Here is a 19377-nt window from a genome sequence, read left to right on the forward strand (position 1 = left end):
CCTTATAAGGAAACACTGGGACATAATTAAAACAGAAAATGAAAACCAATAAGGAAGATGTCATCATTCCAAGATCCTCCATAAATTAATGTTTATGGAACATCTACTGTGTTCCAGAAACCTTGTAAGTGCTCACAATATCATATGTCATTTTTATAAAATAGGTGACAAATCGCCATTAACTTCCTTCTTGGAGCAGAAGGGACTTAAATCTGATGGTGGAATCATTGGGAAGTCATTTTTTAATGTATTTTTTGGTGGCGCTTAAAAGTGCCCAGCTGACGAAAGGCACAATTACACTCATGACACGTGTAGGGCTTTACCCCAGAGTGGGTGCGCTGGTGAACATTGAGGTTCCCTTTGTGGCTGAAAGCTTTCCCACACTCTTCACACACATAGGGCTTCTCCTTTGTGTGGATCCTCTTGTGGCTCCGCAGGGTGGAGTCGTGGGTGAACGTCTTGAGGCAGATTTCACAACAGTAAGGCTTCTCGCCTGTGTGGATTCGCTGGTGAACTCGGAGGTCTGAAGTCTGCATGAAACTCCCAGAACAGGTGTTGCATTTAAAGGGTCTCTCTCCTGTGTGTGTCCTCCAGTGGATGGAAAACTGAGATTTATAACGAAATTCTTTCTTACAGAGGCTACAGACGTTTGATGTCCCTCCCGTGGCTTTTTTCCCAACAGGATGAACTGATGACACAGGCTGTCCTGAAAATTCTTCTGTGTCCAGATGTGTGGCCACGTCTTGGGAAATGGAGGTGTTTTCCTGTTTTCTCCTTTTGGAACTTCTTTGAGTCTTCCGGGAATCTCTTCTCTTCCCATTCTGAGTGGACACTTGTCTCTCTGAAAACCTGTGTGGAAGGCTTTTCGGCATCCACATTTTTAATATGGGTTCCTTCTTGGAGAGTCTTCATGGGAGCTGTTGAAAGAAGGGTTAACACAACAACACTTAATAAAGAGCATTTTCAATGATACCAACCTCATTTGAACCAAACACTGAGGTGGGCTAAGAACTTCTCATCAATCAACAAACTTGAGATTGGGTTGTATGTAGGACGCTCTGGAAATCAGTGATGGAGAAGGCATTTGAGAGCCTCCCCACCACCAGCACCACCAAGAGATGTCAATGCTTGATCCCCAGCCCCTCCCCAGCAGAGAAGTCACTCTTCCCAGTTTCCATGCTCACCAGGACCCTTCAGAAAGGGAGGCTCTTGGGATTTAAGTATTTTTGTCTCTTCCAAGTCTTCTGTCAGATTCTTCTCCAAGTTCTCCTTAGGTCTCAGACCCTCCAGTACACCTTTTCCAGGAATGGTCTCAGGCAGGAGAACGTTCTGTCCCTGACAATGGGCAGTCACTGTAGTTACCAATGTGTCTAAATTATGGGGTGGAAAGCTCTCGTCTCTTCTTTCCCCATCCTGCCCATCTTTCTAATCTGAGACCCCAACTTTCTCCATAATAGTGTTTTGAATATATCCCCACGACGTCCCTTGGACCACCCCATCACCCCTGATAATCACCTGATTCTCAGAACTTTGTTAACCAATACCCACTGCGCCTTTAAATCATGTCCACACATCACAACTTTAGTGCCTAATTCTCTAAGCATGCTTCCTAAAGCCACCCCTGCTTCCCCTTGTCCGACTCTGGAAGCAAGATGGCCCTAGGTCCAGGTGTCCCTACCCAGCACTACTGATACTTTGGATGATTCCCTGTTGGGAGGCTCTCCTATGCATTGTGGGACAATTAGCAGCATCCCTGGTCTTACCCAACAGGTGTCAATAGCACCCCCCCATCCCCACCTCCATTCTGACAACCAAGAAGGTCTCCAGACATTTGCAAATGTCTTGAAAGGCAAAATGACTCCAAGTGAGAACCCTCCTTTAATTTATTGACAGTAGTCCCCAAACTGGTCCTTTGGCCAATTGTCATTTCATGGAATGCCTTTGAGGAACTCGACTATGGAAAAATCAGCTTTCAGTTCATTACCCTGTGGCAAATTGACCTGGCACCATTTCATCACCACCATTTTCCTCCAGCCTCAACACTAAAAGCCTTAATGGCAGGGGGACAAAGGCTGAAAGGTCCTCATTCTCCACAGAGGCTCAGAAATGTCTAGGGACTTGATGCATCCATGGGAATTCCTAGGGCAAAAGGGCCTAGTTCGGTGCTATGCTAAATATCCCAATTATTCTAGCAGCTGCACACACTTCTGGTACCTTCTGCCACCACTCCCTAGAGATTGAGGAGGGCATCACACTCACCTGCCCCTTTGATGGTTCACTGGTTCCTGGCAGGTTCTGTAGCTCTCTGCTGACCTGGATGTTCTCTGGATGTATCTCACACCCAGAGGATTGGGGCTTCTTGGACAAGTCTGTCACAAGATCCCTGTCACCAGCCTCAGCGTTGGCCATCTGAACATCTGAACTTCGCATGAGAAATTCCTGTCCTTCTATGCTAACTATGGTCTGTGGGGGGTGGGGGAGAGGGGGGAAAATAAAACAAGATCAGACTCTGTAAGAACCAGAAGGTAGCTCTCTTGTACAGTGCGCATCCTACCACACATTCAATTTGTTGGAATAACTTGTTTAAAATGGCAACCAAAAATGTCTCCAAACATTGTCAAATGCACCCCTAGGGGGTGAAGGTGAAATTACCCCATCCCCTTGTGTTGGGCAGCTAACTACTGGCCTAGCCACAATATCTAATCAACTTCAATACCTCCCTTTTATTTCCCACTGCCCCAGCTAATACTAATACTAATACTCAGCCCTCAAACTGTCCTCCTGATCTAGGCACATGCAACATGGTGCCGTGAAAACCCCAACCCCTCCCCCAAGTGAGGCTGCCAATGTTTGACCTACGTGTCACCCAGCTGGTCTTAAATCCCTTTATCAATCATTCCAGATTAAAACCTTACAGTTTTCACAGCTATTTTTCCACGATGTTGTGGAAGCTTGTAATCTCCATTCTTGGCTCACCCCCTGGAGGATTTCCTCTCCTACCAGAGTACACAGGGAAAGGGGGATTGCCATGTTGGACTTAGTTCCCTCCTGTCCACCGGTTACAAAATTACCTATAGAGGAACCCATCCCCTGTGACTGGAACAAATATGCATGTGGCACACCAGGTCCTATTCCCTTCTAGATCCTTCTGAACCCTTCATTTTTCTACAAAGGATAAAGGCACACTCAACCCACCATGATGGAAAATGTTCCCACGTAAATAAAGTCTTACCTGGTCTGGTGATTCTTACCCAAGAGCCAAAGTTTTGACCCTATGAGACATTCGGCAACCACCAGAGATTTTGGGGGGATGGGGTGGGGTGGTGAGGTTTGATTTTCACAACTAGGGGAAGTTGCCACTGACACAATGATGCTGCAAACCACCCTACAATGCACAAGAAAACCCCCAAAGCAAAGGATGGTCCACCCCCCAGTATCACTAGTTGATCTGAGAGAACCCGATCCAGTCAAAAACCTACTATCCCAACCCCCTCCCTTCCTCAGCATCTTCCCAGGACTCTAGTTGCCATGACAACACATCCAATGCACCTCTCTGCACCCTGTAGTTGCTTTACTCAGGTAGGACCACTTTTAAGAGGGTCTCTGGCAATACCAGGAATTGTGGGGCCAGTGAGTGGACCGGTTTCAGCCTTTCTCCTCGAGTGTCTGGAACATCCCTTACACAACTGTCCCCTTGAGAGGTAGGGCAGGGTTAAGTGACAGTAAAGTGTGCAGACTCACAAAGCCCACTGGATGCCAGTAATGTCCCCCTCCTCCCTGTTCAACAGCCAGAAATGTCTCTAGACATTGCTGAGTGTCTCCTGCCTTCCACTCGAGAACCACTGGGCCCAGAAAAAGCCCCTCCTGTCCGCCATACCAGCCCCCGCTTTCCCGTTGCAACGAGGAAGGCGCTACTCACCCATTTCTTGGGCCGCTGGCTGCTTCTCAGCACATCCTGCAGGTCTTTGCAGCTCTGCACAGCACTTTCCTTCACTAAGACCTGGAGCTCCTGCGGCATGGAGATCATGAACTGCTCCATCACCAGCATATCCAGCATCTGCTCCTTGGTGTGCAGATCTGGCCGCAGCCACAGATAGCAGAGCTCATAGAGCCTCCTCAGGTCCTCCACAGGGTCCGACCGCCCCGAGCCGCTAAACGCCCTGAAGCTCACGTGCCACTGCTCACAGCTGCTGTCTTGCATTCCAGCGAGGGCTCCTTGGGCTTTCTCCCGTGAGAACGTCTGGTCTGCAGCCATATTTACAGGAGAATTTTCCAGTATGGCTCTGTGCAAACTCTCTAAGGGCTGGTGCCTAATTAAGACCTATCTAAAGGTATTTACTCTGGTTTTCCTCAGCAGTAGACTGGCTGTTTTTTCACAAGTCTGGGGGTGGGGGGAGGAATGAACCAGATTAGTTTATTGTTTGTTTGTTTTGAGGAAGAGAGAGACAGCAAGTAAGCAGGGGAGGGGCAGAGAGAGAGGGAGAGAGAGAATCCCAAGCAGGTTCCACACTGTTACTGCAGAGCCTGACATGGGGTTTGAACTCACAAACCGTGAGAGCATGACCTAAGCTGAAACCAAGAGTCAGATGCTTAACCAACTGAGCCACCCAGGTGCCCAAAGATTAAACTTCTTACCCTTCCTCCCCTCACCCAACACTAGACACCAACTGGTCTGTGTTTAATACATTGGAAAGTGAGCCCCACTATTATTTTCCCAATGTCCTTTATAGTAAAAGGTGGTTTAATTGAATGGGCCCCTAAATTCTGAGCATGAAATATACAGAGGTGGGCTCAGTTTTTGCATCTATAAATTGGGACAATATTGTTCTTTACTATAAATTAAATATAACTAAGTGCAGGCACCAGGGTGGCTCAGTTGCTTAAGCATCTGACTCTTGATTTCAGCTCAGGGCAGGATCTCTTGATTTGTGAGTTCAAGCCCTACGTGACTATGCACAGTGAGAAACCTGGTTGGGATTCTCTCAAAAATAAACTTTGTATATATTTCAATTTTGAATTTCAATTCAAAATATATTTCGATTTTTCAAAACATATTTTGATATATACAATTTATTTTAACAATGTCAATCTTTGTACCTTCTCATCAGGACAGCATACAAGGCAAAACTGTTAGTTGTAATTCTGCAGAATACAGAAATATATTTCCAACCTAAGAATTTCATGTGGTGTAGAAATGTTGGAAATATTAACCTAGGATTGTCCCCCAATACATTTCCTTGTTCATCCCAGGATATTGATTTCTTCCAGGAAAGGGAGAACTCAAAAGAATCCTAACAGGATTAACAGATAACTTTGTCACTGTGATAAAATACACATTACATAAAATTCAGTCCTTTAAAGTATACAATTTTGGGGCAGTACTCACATTTGCAATGCTGTACAACCATTCACCACTGTCTATTTCTAGAAGTGACTCATCCCTGAAAAGGAAACCCTGCCTTCCCCACCCACCTTTACCTCCTGGTAATCCATTAATGGGCTCTGTCTCTATGGGTTACACATACCTAATCTCATCCCAGAAAAAAGGATTTAAAATCCAACGCTCTTTGAAGTTTTCAAAGATTTTAAGAGAGAGAGTTTTTAAGAGGTTCTCAACCTAGCTCCCAAAGGCAAGAACCACTTTGTTACTCTGCAGACTGGTGGGGGGACTCAGTTCACAAGTGAGAGCCACGGGGCCCCCAGGTAAAGGGGCTCTAATCCTGGCCTCTCTAGTAGGTTGATAAGAGGCCCATAATTAAAGGTTTGATTTTACCCCGTGGACAGCAAACACCCAGTGATGTGGTTTTTTTTTTTTTTTTTGAATGTTTTTTTAATGCTCATTTATTTTTGAGACAGAGAGAGACAGAGCATGAACGGGGGAGGGTCAGAGAGAGGGAGACACAGAATCTGAAACAGGCTCCAGGCTCTGAGCTGTCAGCACAGAGCCCGACGCGGGGCTCGAACTCACGGACTGCGAGATCGTGACCTGAGCCGAAGTCGGCCGCCCAACCGACTGAGCCACCCAGGCGCCCCCCCAGTGATGTGTTTTTAAGCAAAAGTGTGGCACGTTTAGAAATCTCAGGAGAACCATGTGCCACATGGAATTCAAAGGTAAGACATTTTGCCTAAAACCCACAATTGTCCACTTTTGTCCTGTTTCAGATCGTTGGGGAAGCTTGCTTGAGCTCAGTGTTGTTTTAGTTCCACGCTTCAGCTTCAATGAGCTGCGGGGTCTTGGGCAAGTCAATCAGCTCTTTGGAGACCACAACGCTTCTCCATGACATGGGCAGATAAAACCTACCTCTTATGTGGTGTGAGGATAAACTAAGGAGGCTAAAGACATGCCTGGCACACGTTTACTGGATGGAGCGACCCCAACATTTCGATCTGCGGTTCTCAACAAAGGTGACTTTTGCCCCTGTTCCCCACGCACCTCGGGACTTTGGGCAACATCTGGAGACACTTTTGGTTGTCCTAACCCGGGCATGGGGGAGGCGGGTGGGGGAGATGTCGCTAAACATCCTGCGAGGCACAGGGCAGCCCCCACAACCCACAACTCCCCTCCCACCACCCCCACAAAACAGCAAACAATTATGTGGCCAAAAATAGCATCTGAGGTCGAAAAACCTTGGTTCAAAGTATAAACCACACCCACCGTAGCACGAATGTATTAACATGATTCTCATTTCCCAGATGAATTCGACAATGAATCGACAATGAATCGAAGTTAATAATGGGGTGTAGGAAGATAACATTGCCGTCACAAGACCTCAGAGCTAATGCATAGTGAATATAGACCTAAGCCTTCCTGGTTCCAACCTCCATCCATCCATCCATCCATCCATCCCAGTTTCCAAGCAACCTTAGGCATTCCCACCCATAACTTACCTCCTACATGTCTTCCTGCCTCCGAGGGACCAGCTCTCAAACTGTGCCTCAAGCTGAAATGTCTCTGTTTATATATGGCTAGAGAAACTACAAACTTCCGGTTACCTCATCAGCCTGATGATTGGTTTAAAGCCATAGAATTAACAACTTTAAATGGTTGAGTGGATTAAATTTCTCACTGAAACCCCATCAAGAGAAAAACTCATTTATTAAGTAAGTCTCTTTGGAGACAATATTGGTTTTCCTGCTCTGGTGAATTATTTATCATATGCCCAAGGTGCTCAAAGGAATTGGGGAACATAGAGCTGCAAGTTTTAAGCACTTTGGGTCAAGGTTTTATTTAAAATGGGTTGACAACTCCTCATCAGGGAAATACAAATCAAAACTACTCTGAGATATCACTTCACGCTGGTCAAAGTGGCTAAAATGAACAAATCAGGAGACTATAGATGCTGGAGAGGATGTGGAGAAACAGGAACCCTCTTGCACTGTTGGTGGGAATGCAAACTGGTGCAACCGCTCTGGAAAACAGTGGGGAGTTTCCTCAAAAAATTAAAAATAGATCTACCCTATGACCCAGCAATAGCACTGCTAGGAATTTACCCAAGGGATACAGGAGTACTGATGCATAGGGGCACTTGTACCCCAATGTTCATAGCAGCACTCTCAACAATAGCCAAATGATGGAAAGAGCCTAAATGTCCATCACCTGATGAATGGATAAAGAAATTGTGGTTTATATACACAATGGAGTACTACGTGGCAATGAGAAAGAATGAAAAATGGCCCTTTGTAGCAACGTGGATGGAACTGGAGAGTGTTATGCTAAGTGAAATAAGTCAGTGAGAGAAAGACAGATACCATATATTTTCACTCTTATGTGGATCCTGAGAAACTTAACAGAAACCCATGGGGGAGGGGAAGAAAAAAAAAAAAAAAGAGGTTAGAGTGGGAGAGAGCCAAAGCATAAGGGACTCTTAAAAAGTGAGAACAAACTGAGAGTTGATGGGGGGTGGGAGGGAGGGGAGGGGAGCTGATGGGCATTGAAGAGGACATCTTTTGGGATGAGCACTGGGTGTTGTATGGAAACCAGTTTGACAATAAATTTCATATATTAAAAAATAATAATAAAATAAAATAAATAAGTAAATTGAAAAAAAAGAAATTGTGGTTTATATACACAATGGAACACTACTTGGCAATGAGAAAGAATGAAATATGGCCTTTTGTAGCAACGTGGATGGAACTGGAGAGTGTTGGGCTAAGTGAAATAAGTCAGGCAGAGAAAGACAGATACCATATGTTTTCACTCTTATGTGGATCCTGAGAAACTTAACAGAAGACCATGGGGGAGGGGAAGGGAAAAAAAAAAAAGGTTAGAGAGGGAAGGAGCCAAACCGTAGGAGTCTCTTAAAAACTGAGAATCAACTAAGGGTTGATGGGGGGTGGGGGAGGGAAGGGAGGGTGGGTGATGGGCGTTGAGGAGGGCACCTATTGGGATGAGCACTGGGTGTTGTATGGAAACCAATTTGACAATAAATTTCATATTAAAAAAATAATAATAAGTAAAATGGGCTGACAAGTAGGCATTTAAAAAACCAGAAGTTGCATGCAAGTAGGGAAAAATACATCGACATTGCATCAGTTGCACAAGCCATGCTTTCCCTAAAGGTGGAAGGCAGTGATACATCATCAAGGATGTGTGAAGAGATGATAGGCTGGTGTCAAACCAGTGATTTCATCTAGCTCAAGGGTGCCTGGGCGGCTCAGCGAGTGGAACAGGAGACTCTTGATGTTGGGGTTGTGAGTTTGAGCCCCGTTTCGGGTAGAGATTACTTAAAAATAAAAATAAAATAAAATATTTAAGGGGCGCCTCAGTGGCTAAGTTGGTTAAGCGTCCAACTCTTGCTTTCAGCTCAGGTTGTGATCTCACAGTTCGTGGGTTTGAGCCCCATGTTGGGCTCTGTGCTGACAGTGTGGAGCCTGCTTGGGATTCTCTCTCTCTCTCTCTCTCTCTCTCCCCCTCTCCCTCTCCCTCTGCCCTACCTTGCTCCTTCTTTCTCTAACGCTCTCAAAATAAATAAACATTTAAAAAATAATAAAAAATAAAAATAAAATCTTCAGAAAAAAATAACCCTAGCTCAACCAAAGCTTTAACATATTAATTCCAAGGCACTGAAAAATGAAAAGTAAATATTGATACATAAGGAATACTAGTGACTTTTTAAAACTTATTTTTATTATTTTTCAATATCTTGGAATTAATGCCTTAAAACTCTGCTCAAACTAGATTAAATCGCTGATTTGACACTTGTCAATTTACCCTTTTATAAAAACAATGGAAAGCAGACACACAGGGGCGCCTGGGTGGCTCCGTCGGTTAAGCATCAACTCTTGATATCGGCTCCGGTCATCATCTCATGGTTTGTGGATCCTGCGTCCAAGCCCTTCTTGGGATTCTCTCTCTCTCTCCCCTCCTTCTCTGCCCCTCCACTGCTCATGCACTCTCTCTCAAAATAAACTCAACCTCAAATTTATCTTAATAATGGATTTTATGATTCTCTTTGAGTCCTAATATGTGATCCTGTATATGTCAGATGAAGATATATAAATATAGATGTAGATGTATAGATACAAAGCTATGCATGAACATAAAATAGAATACTTAGCCACAATATGTAGTAAATGTTTTATGTATAGTGTGTCGTTTAATTTAGCAACCAAACGAAACTATCATACCCTTGGTTCTCTGTGAATTCTGGATTTGCCCCTGACCTTTCAGCCAGCCTATCTAGAAGCTAGAGACCACGTTCTCACAGTACTGCTGTTGTTGATGCTATATTTATACTATTTACTGGATCGTTATGCTTTATTTCATGCTTAGCATCTATTTGTTGAGCGTTTACATTATGTGTTCAGCTAAGCATTTGATAGGTGAGACATACGTATTTTTAAATTTTTTCAAAGTTTATTTTTAGAGAGAGAGACAGAGTGTGAGTGGGGGAGGGGCAGAGAGGGAGACAGAGTCGGAAGCAGGCTCTGGGCTTGGAGCTGTCAGCACAGAGCCCCACGCAGGGCTCGAATCCACGAACGGTGAGATCATGACCTGAGAGGAAGTCAGGAGTTGGATGCTTGACTGACTGAGCCCCTCAGGTACCCCTCTTATAAGCATTTTTGAAATTCATTCTTCTGTGACCACCAGGTGTAGATTTTTCCTGCTCGTCCTGAAGAACACTACCGGTCTGAGAGGTTTTTCATCTTTAATCTTATGAAATTTATCTTTACGATTTCTTACAAACATCTCCTTCTCCCCCTTCTCATTTTCTCCTGGAGTTGGCCTTGGATTCTTCATACTTTCTTGCTTCTGGAAGAGACTGCAATGTTTTGTTCCTTTTCTTAATTTGTTTCTCTGTTGTGTCCGTTCTGCCCTATGTCCCGCCTGGCATGTTCTTTAGTTCAGCTACTATGTATTTTTCTTAATGAATATTCGCTGCATTTAAAAGATGTTTAATTATTTCATCTTGCAGATTGCTTTTCTTATGGATATTTCTATTTCTTGGACGACAGTTCTAATAGCCCTGTTTCTGAAAGTATCCGAAACCAGCTTTTCTCTTCTCCATCGATTTTGCTTAACGAGCTGGCTCCTTATTGGGCCCCGTGAGTTAGAATTCTTTGGGGTTGGATAATCTCTCAGTTCCGGATAATTTGGTTTCAGGTGAACGCTCAACAATGGCTGGAGATGTGGTTGGTTGTCACAACCGGGGAGAGAGTGCTGCTGCTATCTTGTGTGCTGAGTGGGGGGGGGAGGGGGGGGACGCTGTTGAACATCCTGTAACGCAAGGGATGGCCCCACAAAGAGAATGATCCCAACAGAAATGTCAGTGGTGCAGAGGTTGAGAAATCCTGGGATGGGGGTACCGACTGTAGCTGATTAACCTGGCAAAGTCTAGTAAGCCAGAGGCTAACCTGTTCTAGCTCCAATGCCCTCAAGGAGAGGAGATTAATCTACAGTTAACACTGCCTTTGGTATAATCCTACCAAGTAAAACCTCAGATCAGGGTCACAAAATTAAGCCCGGCCCCTCCGCCATGGGGGAAACCAGCACTGGGAGAAAGCCCTCCCTATATGTGAGGTTCACAATAGAATCACCAGGAACGAGACCACCCACAGCTTTGCCCCACCCTCCGATCCCTTGGTGGATTGATTTGGTCTAGAGTGGGGCTTTGACAGGATGTTTTCAAAGCACCCAGGTGATAGGGAATATTACTCAGCCTTAAAAGGAAGAGAATCCCATCACAGGCTGCAACACCATGAGTATGCTAAACGAAGTAATCCAGACACAAGCGGATTCAATTCAGCAAGCAGGACCCTGGTTGCCAGGGGCTGGGCCAGGGTCCTGGGGAGTGGTTGTTTAATGGCGGCAGAATTTCACTCTTGAAGGAAGAAAAGCACTCTGTGGATGGTGGGGCTGGCTGCACGATGGTGTGAATGCCTTTAACGTCACAAAACCGTACCCCTTACATGTGGATACGATGGTAAATCTCATGGTACGTGTATTTCACCACAATTTAAAAATTTTTTAATTAAAACTTTTTTTCAGGTACCCAGCTTAGGGCTCAAACTCACAACCCCGAGATCAAGGGTCGCGTGCTGCACCGACTGAGCCAGCAGGGTGCCCCTTGATTAGATATCTTTAAGAAGACACTTGTTTGGGGAACTTGACTAAGGAGGGACCACGGCTGGATGTGTGTCCACCTCCCTCCGACTTACTCAGGTGTGTCCCTCACCTGCCGTCTGTGCACCAGCAACATCTCTGCTCATCAGGACTCATTCGTCACCAGGACATCTGGAGGGAGATTTGCACCTGCAAGGAAAGCCCTCTCCCTCTTCGAGAGCCCACCCCTCCCCTCCCCCTCTGCAGACAGCCCGTCCAGTGAGTGGCCAGGTGAAGACCCGTCCAGTGAGTGGCCCTCGGAGGCCACAGCCCTCCAGCCTGGGGGGGACACAGCAGAGCTGTGCTGAGAGGCTGAGCAGAGCAGTCTCCTCTGACATCAGCCCTTTCCTTCCCGAGCTGGAGAGAAGAGGAGCAAGGAGTGACGCTGTCTAGGGATGGGTCTCCGACCCCACAGCTGCTCGGGGACAGCGACCTTCACCCTGGACAGCCGGGTGTTGATGGCACTCTGGGAATGAAGCTGTGCCTCCTTAGGGTTGTCAGCGGTGGAAAATTCAGGATGCCCGGCTGAATGGGAATTTCAGGTAAGCCATGAATAATTTTCAGCAGAAGTATGTCCCGTGCAATGGGGATTATCCGAGTATATAATCTATTGCATGCAATACGAGCCCACGTGCTCAACATTAGGACAAGCCCTCTGCGGGGTTCCAAGCCCCTGTCAGTGTGGGTAAAACCCCAGCACCTGGGCAGGACCCCTACCCTTTCTCTCTCACCTTAGAGCTCACAGACTTACCACTCTCTGCCTTGGGGCCATCAGGTCTCATCTCAATCTATCCTTTACTTGTGTTTTTATCTGGTTCCCAAACAAGGCTCATTGTCCCCTGGCCACCCCTCAGCCCCCGGGCCCTAGACGAACCTGACTCCGGGTATCCCCTATTGTCCCCCACTTCCTGAAGCGTCTTCTCCGAGAAGAACCCTTCACCCTCAGCCTCCTCTCTGAATGTCCTTCAGGGCTCTCACCCAACGGGTCCCTGTGCTACTGTCCCCACACCGCCTCTGTCCCCCAATTTCTGTGGTTTCTCCCCGCCGTGAGATCTTTGAAGGCAGGGCCTGTGTGCCTTTTTCGTGCCTGGGGCTTGAAACTGTCTCTTGATTCTGCAATTTAAAGTTGCTAAGGGCTTACACTGAGATTTCTGATAGTGCATTGCATCCGGCCAGAGATCCAGGAATCCCGTGTGAGTGATGCCAGCCACGGGGCGCTGCTGAGGAAGGGGCGAATTCAAAGGACAACAGCGACTCAGACGTGCGACCGACCGCCTACCTCCGCCTCTTCCTTTATGTTGTGTTCTTACGGGGGCACGTGCCCCCAGCTCAAGAGGACCGTTCCCCACCTCCCACAGGACTCAGAATAGCCACGCACAGGTGTGTGAGCCAACATGACAGGTGCTGTGCAGGGACTTTTCTTTAAAAGAAGTGGGTGGGCCGGGACGCCTGGGTGGCTCAGTCGGTTAAGCGCCAACTTCGGCTCGGGTCGTGATCTCACGGTTCGTGGGTTCCAGCCCCACATCAGGCTCTGTGCTGACAGCCTGGAGCCTGCTTGGGATTCTGTGTCTCCCTCTCTCTCTCTGCCCCTCCCCCGCTCACACTCTGTTTCTCTCTCCTTCAAAAATAAATAAACATTAAAAGAAGTGGGTGGGCCAGGGCGCCTGGGTGGCTCAATTGGTTGAGCATGGGACTCCTGATTTTGGCTCAGGTCGTGACCCTGGGGTTCATGAGGGGATTGAGCCCCACATCGGACTCTACGCTAGGCACGGAGCCTGCTTGGGACTCTCTCTTAACTTCTCTCTCTCTTTCTGTCTCTGCAACCCCCACCTCATATGGGCTCTCTCTAAAAAAACAAAACAAAAAAACGCACCAAAATGCGAACAAATGAAAGAATACAATCACTTTACACGGACTACGGAAATATTCCCTGATTACATTAACCAAATGGTTCCAGAATTATTCTTGAGCTTGTTAACAATGCCCAGGAAAAATCAGTGAAACCCGAGACAGTCTGGGAACTTTTGAGGGAAATTCTGTCAACACTCCAAATTTTCGACATAGGATTTGGGGACTTAATTTCAAGATCCTAGTCTCAGTGGAGGGAGGTAGAGGGGGGCTCAGGAGGAGCTGGAGAGAAGGATGCAGAGGAGAGGTGTGGAGACATCTAAGACTGCAGGGCCTCTCCCTCCCTGGGAGCTTTCTTGCTGAGCTCGCCCGGGTCTGTGGGAGAGAAAGAGGCAAATTTTGAACAGTTCTGTTCACTGCCACCACCCAAACCAGGTCCTCGAGGCTGGGGATGAGGAGTTCGGCTGCGGTTCGTTCCATATCCCATCGCCTTCCCTGTTCGCTCTCCCTCGATCCTTTTTGCTCTGCCCTCCTTTCTTTGCATCTACCCACATATTTTCCTTTTCCTCCCCATTTAAGATGGCACGTGATGGTGGCGGGTGTTTTCGAGAGCCAGAGGGCTGCGAAGGTTGGCGTGGGGCTTAGAGGGTTGAGGAGGTCTGTCAAGAGCAACACCGGTAAGATGTGCAATCAGTGCTTTCCAGAGGGGCTAGCACAGCTGGGATGGGATGAAAGTATGCTGTTCGTTTCCAGAAACAGGGCTGGGGTTGAAGGAACTGGGGCGAAGTCCAGCCGGAGGAAGGCAGGAGAAAGTGGGCCTTGATCGTTGACTTGGGTCGTGGTTGGGTGGGAAGCCAGCACTTGGATAATTTAATCCATTCCTTTAACAAGTATCTTCCAAGAGCCTACCCCGTATCATCCATCATCGTCCCCTGCACTAGGCAGCGAGCAAGACAGAGAAGGTCCCTGCTCACGTGGAGCTTAGATTTTATCGGGAGATGACAGAGAACAAGCAGAGAAATGTGCAAACCAAAGACGAGGTGCATCCTGGCAAATGTTACTATGAAAATAAGAGAAGATGACAAAAATGGAGGGAAGGTAGGTTTACGTCAGATACAAAGGTCAGGGGCAGGCCCTACGGTGGAGGAGTTGGCTCAAACGGTTTCTGCGAGAGGCGAAGGACGCAGCCATGCAAAGCTCTAGAGACAGAACATTCCAGACTGAGGCAGCAGCTGGGGCAAAGGTCCTCGAGGGAAATGGACCCTGTGTTCTGAGGAAACCGGGATTCAGAACGGGAGTCGAAGGACACGCCTGATCGTGAATGCAGATGAGCACAGGGTCCAGAGGGAGTTGAAAGGCCGGAAATAAAGATCTTACTCCAGACACAGGTCAGAGCCAGAGGTGACCCCATGGGGTCCAAGTGAGGGCTTGAGGTGAGTGCTGCAGCAAAGGCCTGGGGGTGGTTTTAGGGCAGATCAAAGTTTGGGAGTGGGGTCATGCCTGGAAAAGCGCCAGGTTGTGGGGAAATATCTGGGGTTGGCTGGGAAATTCGTGTTGGGCCGAGAGGCAGGGAGGGAGGCGAAGGAGCACAGAGGGAGGCAACCGTCATGGCCGCGATGGGTGTTCAGAGTTGAGCCTCAAAGCTCCTTTGGCCATTTCTCCTGTCCCTGTCTCCTGTCCCCGTCTGTGTCTCTTTCTCTCCTTCGTATCTCCCATGCTTACCTGCCGTCTCTGGTTTGGCCAAGGTCTCCCTCGGACTCCTCTTGGTGGCCTGCTGAGGGTGGGGATTGGGGAGCCTGTCTAGGAACAAAACCAGTTCAGGGCTTTGTACCAAGTGACTTATTTCCTGGGAATTTCCTGCAGCTCTCTTATTCCCCGGGAATCTCTCGGTACTTTGGGGTACCCGTTCAGGGTCATTTTCTCCAGCCCGGGGATACTTGGGAATGTGTGGGGACACCTGTGGCCCGAACACCGAACCATCGGCACCAAATACCAACAGGGCCACCGGCGAAGAACCAGCCCTTGATATGCCTCTATGGCCTGGCAGGTGACAACAATGAGACTCAGTTCAGGTCACAAGCTGCATTCACAGTGTGCCTGTCCAGGTGTCTGAACCCCCGTGCACACCCGTGATTCTTTCCCTTCAGATGAGGGTGGGACAGAGCGGGGAGTCTCAGAGACGGGACGCGGCCCAGCGAGCAGACGAGGTAACAGCACCAGGGATGTGCAAGGACAAAGTGAATGTGGATCTTGCAGGGAGAGAATATTAAAAATGGCAACCATAGGGGCCCCCCGGCTGGCTCAGTCGGCTAAGCGTCCGACTCTTGGTTTCGGCTCAGGTTATGATCTCATGGTTTGTGACACTGAACCCCGAATCAAGATCCGCACTGACAGTGTGGAGCCTGCCTGGGATTCTCTCTCTTCTTCTCTCTCTGTCCCTCCACCACACTCTCTCTCTCTCAAAAATATTTAAAACAAATAAATAAAAATTTAAAGATAGATAGATAATTAAACCAACGTGGCAACTGTGACTCCTTTAGTCTCCATCACATGCCAAACTGTTACCTGCCTTCTGTCGGCGAGCCACACGACAGAGCCGTTGGGCCTTTCCACTGATACGTTCTGCAGGTGGACGTATTTGAGGCTGGAAAGAATCGCCCTTCCCTGAGCTCCCCCAACCAGTAGGTGGCAGAGCGAGGGACGGAGCCCACACCTGCCAGTTTCCAAAGCCAGCCGCGGGCAGGCAAGGGGGCAAGGGGGGTGGTGGAGACGAATGCCCCACGCGCTCACCAATGGCCTTCCACAGGTCCGGGACCTCCAGGGCTGTCTTCTTCCCGCTGCCGCGGTCCCTGCTCTGAAGAAGGTGGAGCTCTGGGGGGGTGGGGGGGGGGGAGGACGGGGGGAGAACAGGACCCATGGATCTGTGAAATGGCAACATAACGGGGAATCCAGCAATCCTGTTACGTTACTCCCTCGATGGAGCACCGCCACCAAATCCGCGGGACGGCGTGCATTTGGCCCGTCCCGACGGGCAGGTGAAAAGTGGAGGTGGCTGCCCGGAGTTACTACACCGCTAAGTGGCAGAACTGGGTTCTGAACCCGCCTGTGTCTGGATCCAAACCTCAAGTCCTTCCTGCTTTCATACGGTCCCGGGAGCCTGGGTTTTCCTGGACCACCGAGCGGCCCTGCCTTGAGCATCACAGGGACGCGGCGGCTGGAATTGTCCCCGAGCCCCGTACACAAGTGCATAGTGAGGAAGAACCAGGGGAGACGGGGAGCCAGCGGTGGAGGAACATAAGTATGCACTGGGAATCGTTCCCATTCGTCTAATCCGCACAACATCCGCGTGAGGCAGGGGACCAGCACGACGCCCACTGTCACAGGTGAGGAAACCAAGGTGTCCAGAGAATTAGGCGGGGATGCGAACACAATGCCGTGGCTCCGTGGCCCACACGCCCATCCCTCCGCTACACTAACTCTCGAGACGGGTCTGGAAATAAAACCCGTGGACCCCAGTGAATGTGAGTCGAGGGTCTTCCCGGGCTCGCTGAGCCTGGCCGCTGGCGGGGGCAGCCCTCAGCAGGCTCACTCACCGGGACCCAGGAGGTAGCCGGCACTGTTGAGGGTCCAGCCTCCTCGGCCCTAGACAGAGACGGAGAGAGCGAGACTCAGACGGGCAGAAAGGGTGGCAGGCAGCCCTCAGCTCTGGGGTCGCGTGCACCAGCCGCCACGGTCCCGCAAGCCTGGCAAGCGGGTTCACGGAACCCACATTTCACAAGCGCGGAAATCGGAGGCTTCCTGAAGCACAGCGACTCGGAATGGGAAGGGGCTTTAAAGAGCACTGCCGTGGGGCGCCTGGGTGGCTCCGTCGGTTAAGCGTCCGACTTCAGCCAGGTCACGATCTCGTGGTCCGGGAGTTCGAGCCCCGCGTCGGGCTCTGGGCTGACGGCTCAGAGCCTGGAGCCTGCTTCAGATTCTGTGTCTCCCTCTCTCTCTGACCCTCCCCCGTTCATGCTCTGTCTCTCTCTGTCTCAAAAATAAATAAATGTTAAAAAAAAAATTAAAAAAAAAAAGAGCACTGCCATAAACCTTTCCACGCCGTCACAAACCGCACAACACGCGCGTGTGTGCACGAGTGTGGGATCGAACCAGGCTGCGTCGCTGGGTGGTTTTAGCCATGTTGCTGCGTCCCCCTGATAATTACAACGGCCGACATTAATTGTGGGTTTACTACCTGCCAGCAGGACTGGATACACGATTTAGGGGGCACAGAACAACGTGAAAACATGGGACCCTCTTGCTCAGAGGCGATTAAGGGTTTTGAGACGGCCGCAGCGAGCGTGGGCACCTCCTGGGTGGCGCACGCCCGCATCCCGCCCTGGTTCCAAGTCCTTGAGGTGGTTACCACCTGGTGCCCATGACGCCCCGAGTCAGGCTGAAACTCTGGTTTGCTTCATTTAATGAAACTTGCATTAAGAGGTCTGCCTGGGGCGCCTGGGTGGCGCAGTCGGTTAGGTATCTGACATCAGCCAGGTCACGATCTCAGGGTCTGTGAGTTCGAGCCCTGCGTCAGGCTCTGGGCTGATGGCTCAGAACCTGGAGCCTGTTTCCGATTCTGTGTCTCCCTCTCTCTCTGCCCCTCCCCCATTCATGCTCTGTCTCTCTCTGTCCCAAAAATAAATAAACGTTGAAAAAAAAATTAAAAAAAAAAAAAAAAAAAAGAGGTCTGCCAGCTTGCTTAAATCAAGCCAGGAAGCAGCTAGAGCTGGCCCGCAAACCCAGGTGGATTTCAGACTTCACGGCCACGTGTACCCAATACTCACACCTCCGTTTTCCCTCGTGCAAAATGGGGAGTAACGAGGCCGAATTGCCGGACGAAGTGGTGGAGCCCGGGTTCCTGGGGCCGGGAGAACATGCACACCCACCAACCCTCATCAGACCTGCCTGGCACCTCGGTCAGAGGGTCACCGTCGGCCCCCTCGTGACACAAGAGCCAGGGACGCTCCAAGACACTGGAGCGCCAAGCCTGGGCCCTCTGGACTGGGCAGTGCACTAGCTAATGAGCCTGAGACCCAGGAGCTCAGTTAGCCCTCGCGGTGCTGGGATCTCACAAAGCACTTGGGGGACAGATATCAACTAGGCACCTTGTCAGGAGGTGTGCAGCTAAAAGGAGAGAGCCAGGATTCCAAACTCCACGGGGGTCTCTGACCTCCGCAGCCCTTACTCCCAGTCAGGACCCAGAGCAGGGGCCGGCATCAGGCTCCTCAAGAAACCAGAGGGGCGGGTCGCAGCCCCTGCTGACAGCTTGGAATGGCAGGGAGCTGTGCCTTTGAAGGGATCTTTTTGTACCTCTGGGCCATGCTAATCCTCAGGACGTTTGTGCTTCCTGACCTCTGGGTCGTGGGTTCGACAGACCCCCCACCCAGGGCCAAGGCGCCCCCACAGCCCGTGGCTCGTGGCTGGGCTGGGAAAATTAGAAAACTCTTCTAGGAGGGCAGTGACGGGGGTGGGGGTGCCGGAGGTGCAGACGGCTGCCGCGGGGTCCCACCTGATGGACGGGTGCGGAGGCGGGGGTCACCGCCAGGCTGAGCAAGACGGCCAGGAGGAGGACCAGACAGACAGAGGGAGCCATCTGAGGGCCGGAAGGGTAGGTGCTCGGACCTCCAGGACACTGTCAAGAGAGAGTGGTGAGTGTATTTGTTCACTTCTAGTTTCATTAGTATAATTGCTGTTCAAGAAATTTCGTGTCTTTGGGGCACCTGGGTGGCTCAGTGGGTTAAACGTCCGACTTCAGCTCAGGTCATGATCTCACGGTTCGTGAGCTCGAGCCCCGCGTGGGGCTCTGTGCTGACAGCTCAGAGCCTGGAGCCTGCTTCGGATTCTGTGTCTCCCTCTCTCTCTGCCCCTCTCCTGCTCATGCTCTCTCT

At 49.5% G+C, this 19377-nt stretch overlaps 2 protein-coding genes across 2 annotated transcripts; both read right to left on the reverse strand.

The window, feature by feature from the left end:
- Nucleotides 1-242: 242 nt before the first annotated feature.
- On the reverse strand, nucleotides 243-4255 carry LOC122495206 (zinc finger and SCAN domain-containing protein 5A-like). Its single transcript, XM_043600962.1, is given in 5 exon segments — nucleotides 243-842; nucleotides 844-917; nucleotides 2215-2230; nucleotides 2314-2463; nucleotides 3920-4255. Coding segments are annotated over 5 exon segments (1176 nt in total).
- Nucleotides 4256-13769: 9514 nt separating this feature from the next.
- Nucleotides 13770-19117, reverse strand: LOC122495208 (galanin like peptide). The gene is made up of 6 exons (XM_043600964.1): nucleotides 18999-19117; nucleotides 17044-17092; nucleotides 16241-16321; nucleotides 15344-15490; nucleotides 15173-15250; nucleotides 13770-13825 (listed from the first exon to the last, which is right to left on the reverse strand). Exons 1-6 carry the CDS (start codon nucleotides 19080-19082, stop codon nucleotides 13770-13772), a joined length of 495 nt encoding a protein of 164 aa, XP_043456899.1. The 5' UTR covers nucleotides 19083-19117.
- Nucleotides 19118-19377: the final 260 nt, after the last annotated feature.

This window comes from Prionailurus bengalensis, chromosome E2 (genome assembly GCF_016509475.1).
Source record: "Prionailurus bengalensis isolate Pbe53 chromosome E2, Fcat_Pben_1.1_paternal_pri, whole genome shotgun sequence".
Classification (NCBI taxonomy): domain Eukaryota; kingdom Metazoa; phylum Chordata; class Mammalia; order Carnivora; family Felidae; genus Prionailurus; species Prionailurus bengalensis.

Bases quoted from the DNA above. Each gene is read 5' to 3' on its own strand.
- LOC122495208 (XM_043600964.1), bottom strand. From the start codon at position 19,082: ATGGCTCCCTCTGTCTGTCTGGTCCTCCTCCTGGCCGTCTTGCTCAGC. The intron at 17,093-18,998 runs GTGGGACCCCGC...GTCTCTGTCTAG, and splicing joins CCTCCGCACCCGTCCATCAG to GGCCGAGGAGGCTGGACCCT. The intron at 16,322-17,043 runs GTGAGTGAGCCT...CCACCCCCCCAG, and splicing joins CGGCTACCTCCTGGGTCCCG to AGCTCCACCTTCTTCAGAGC.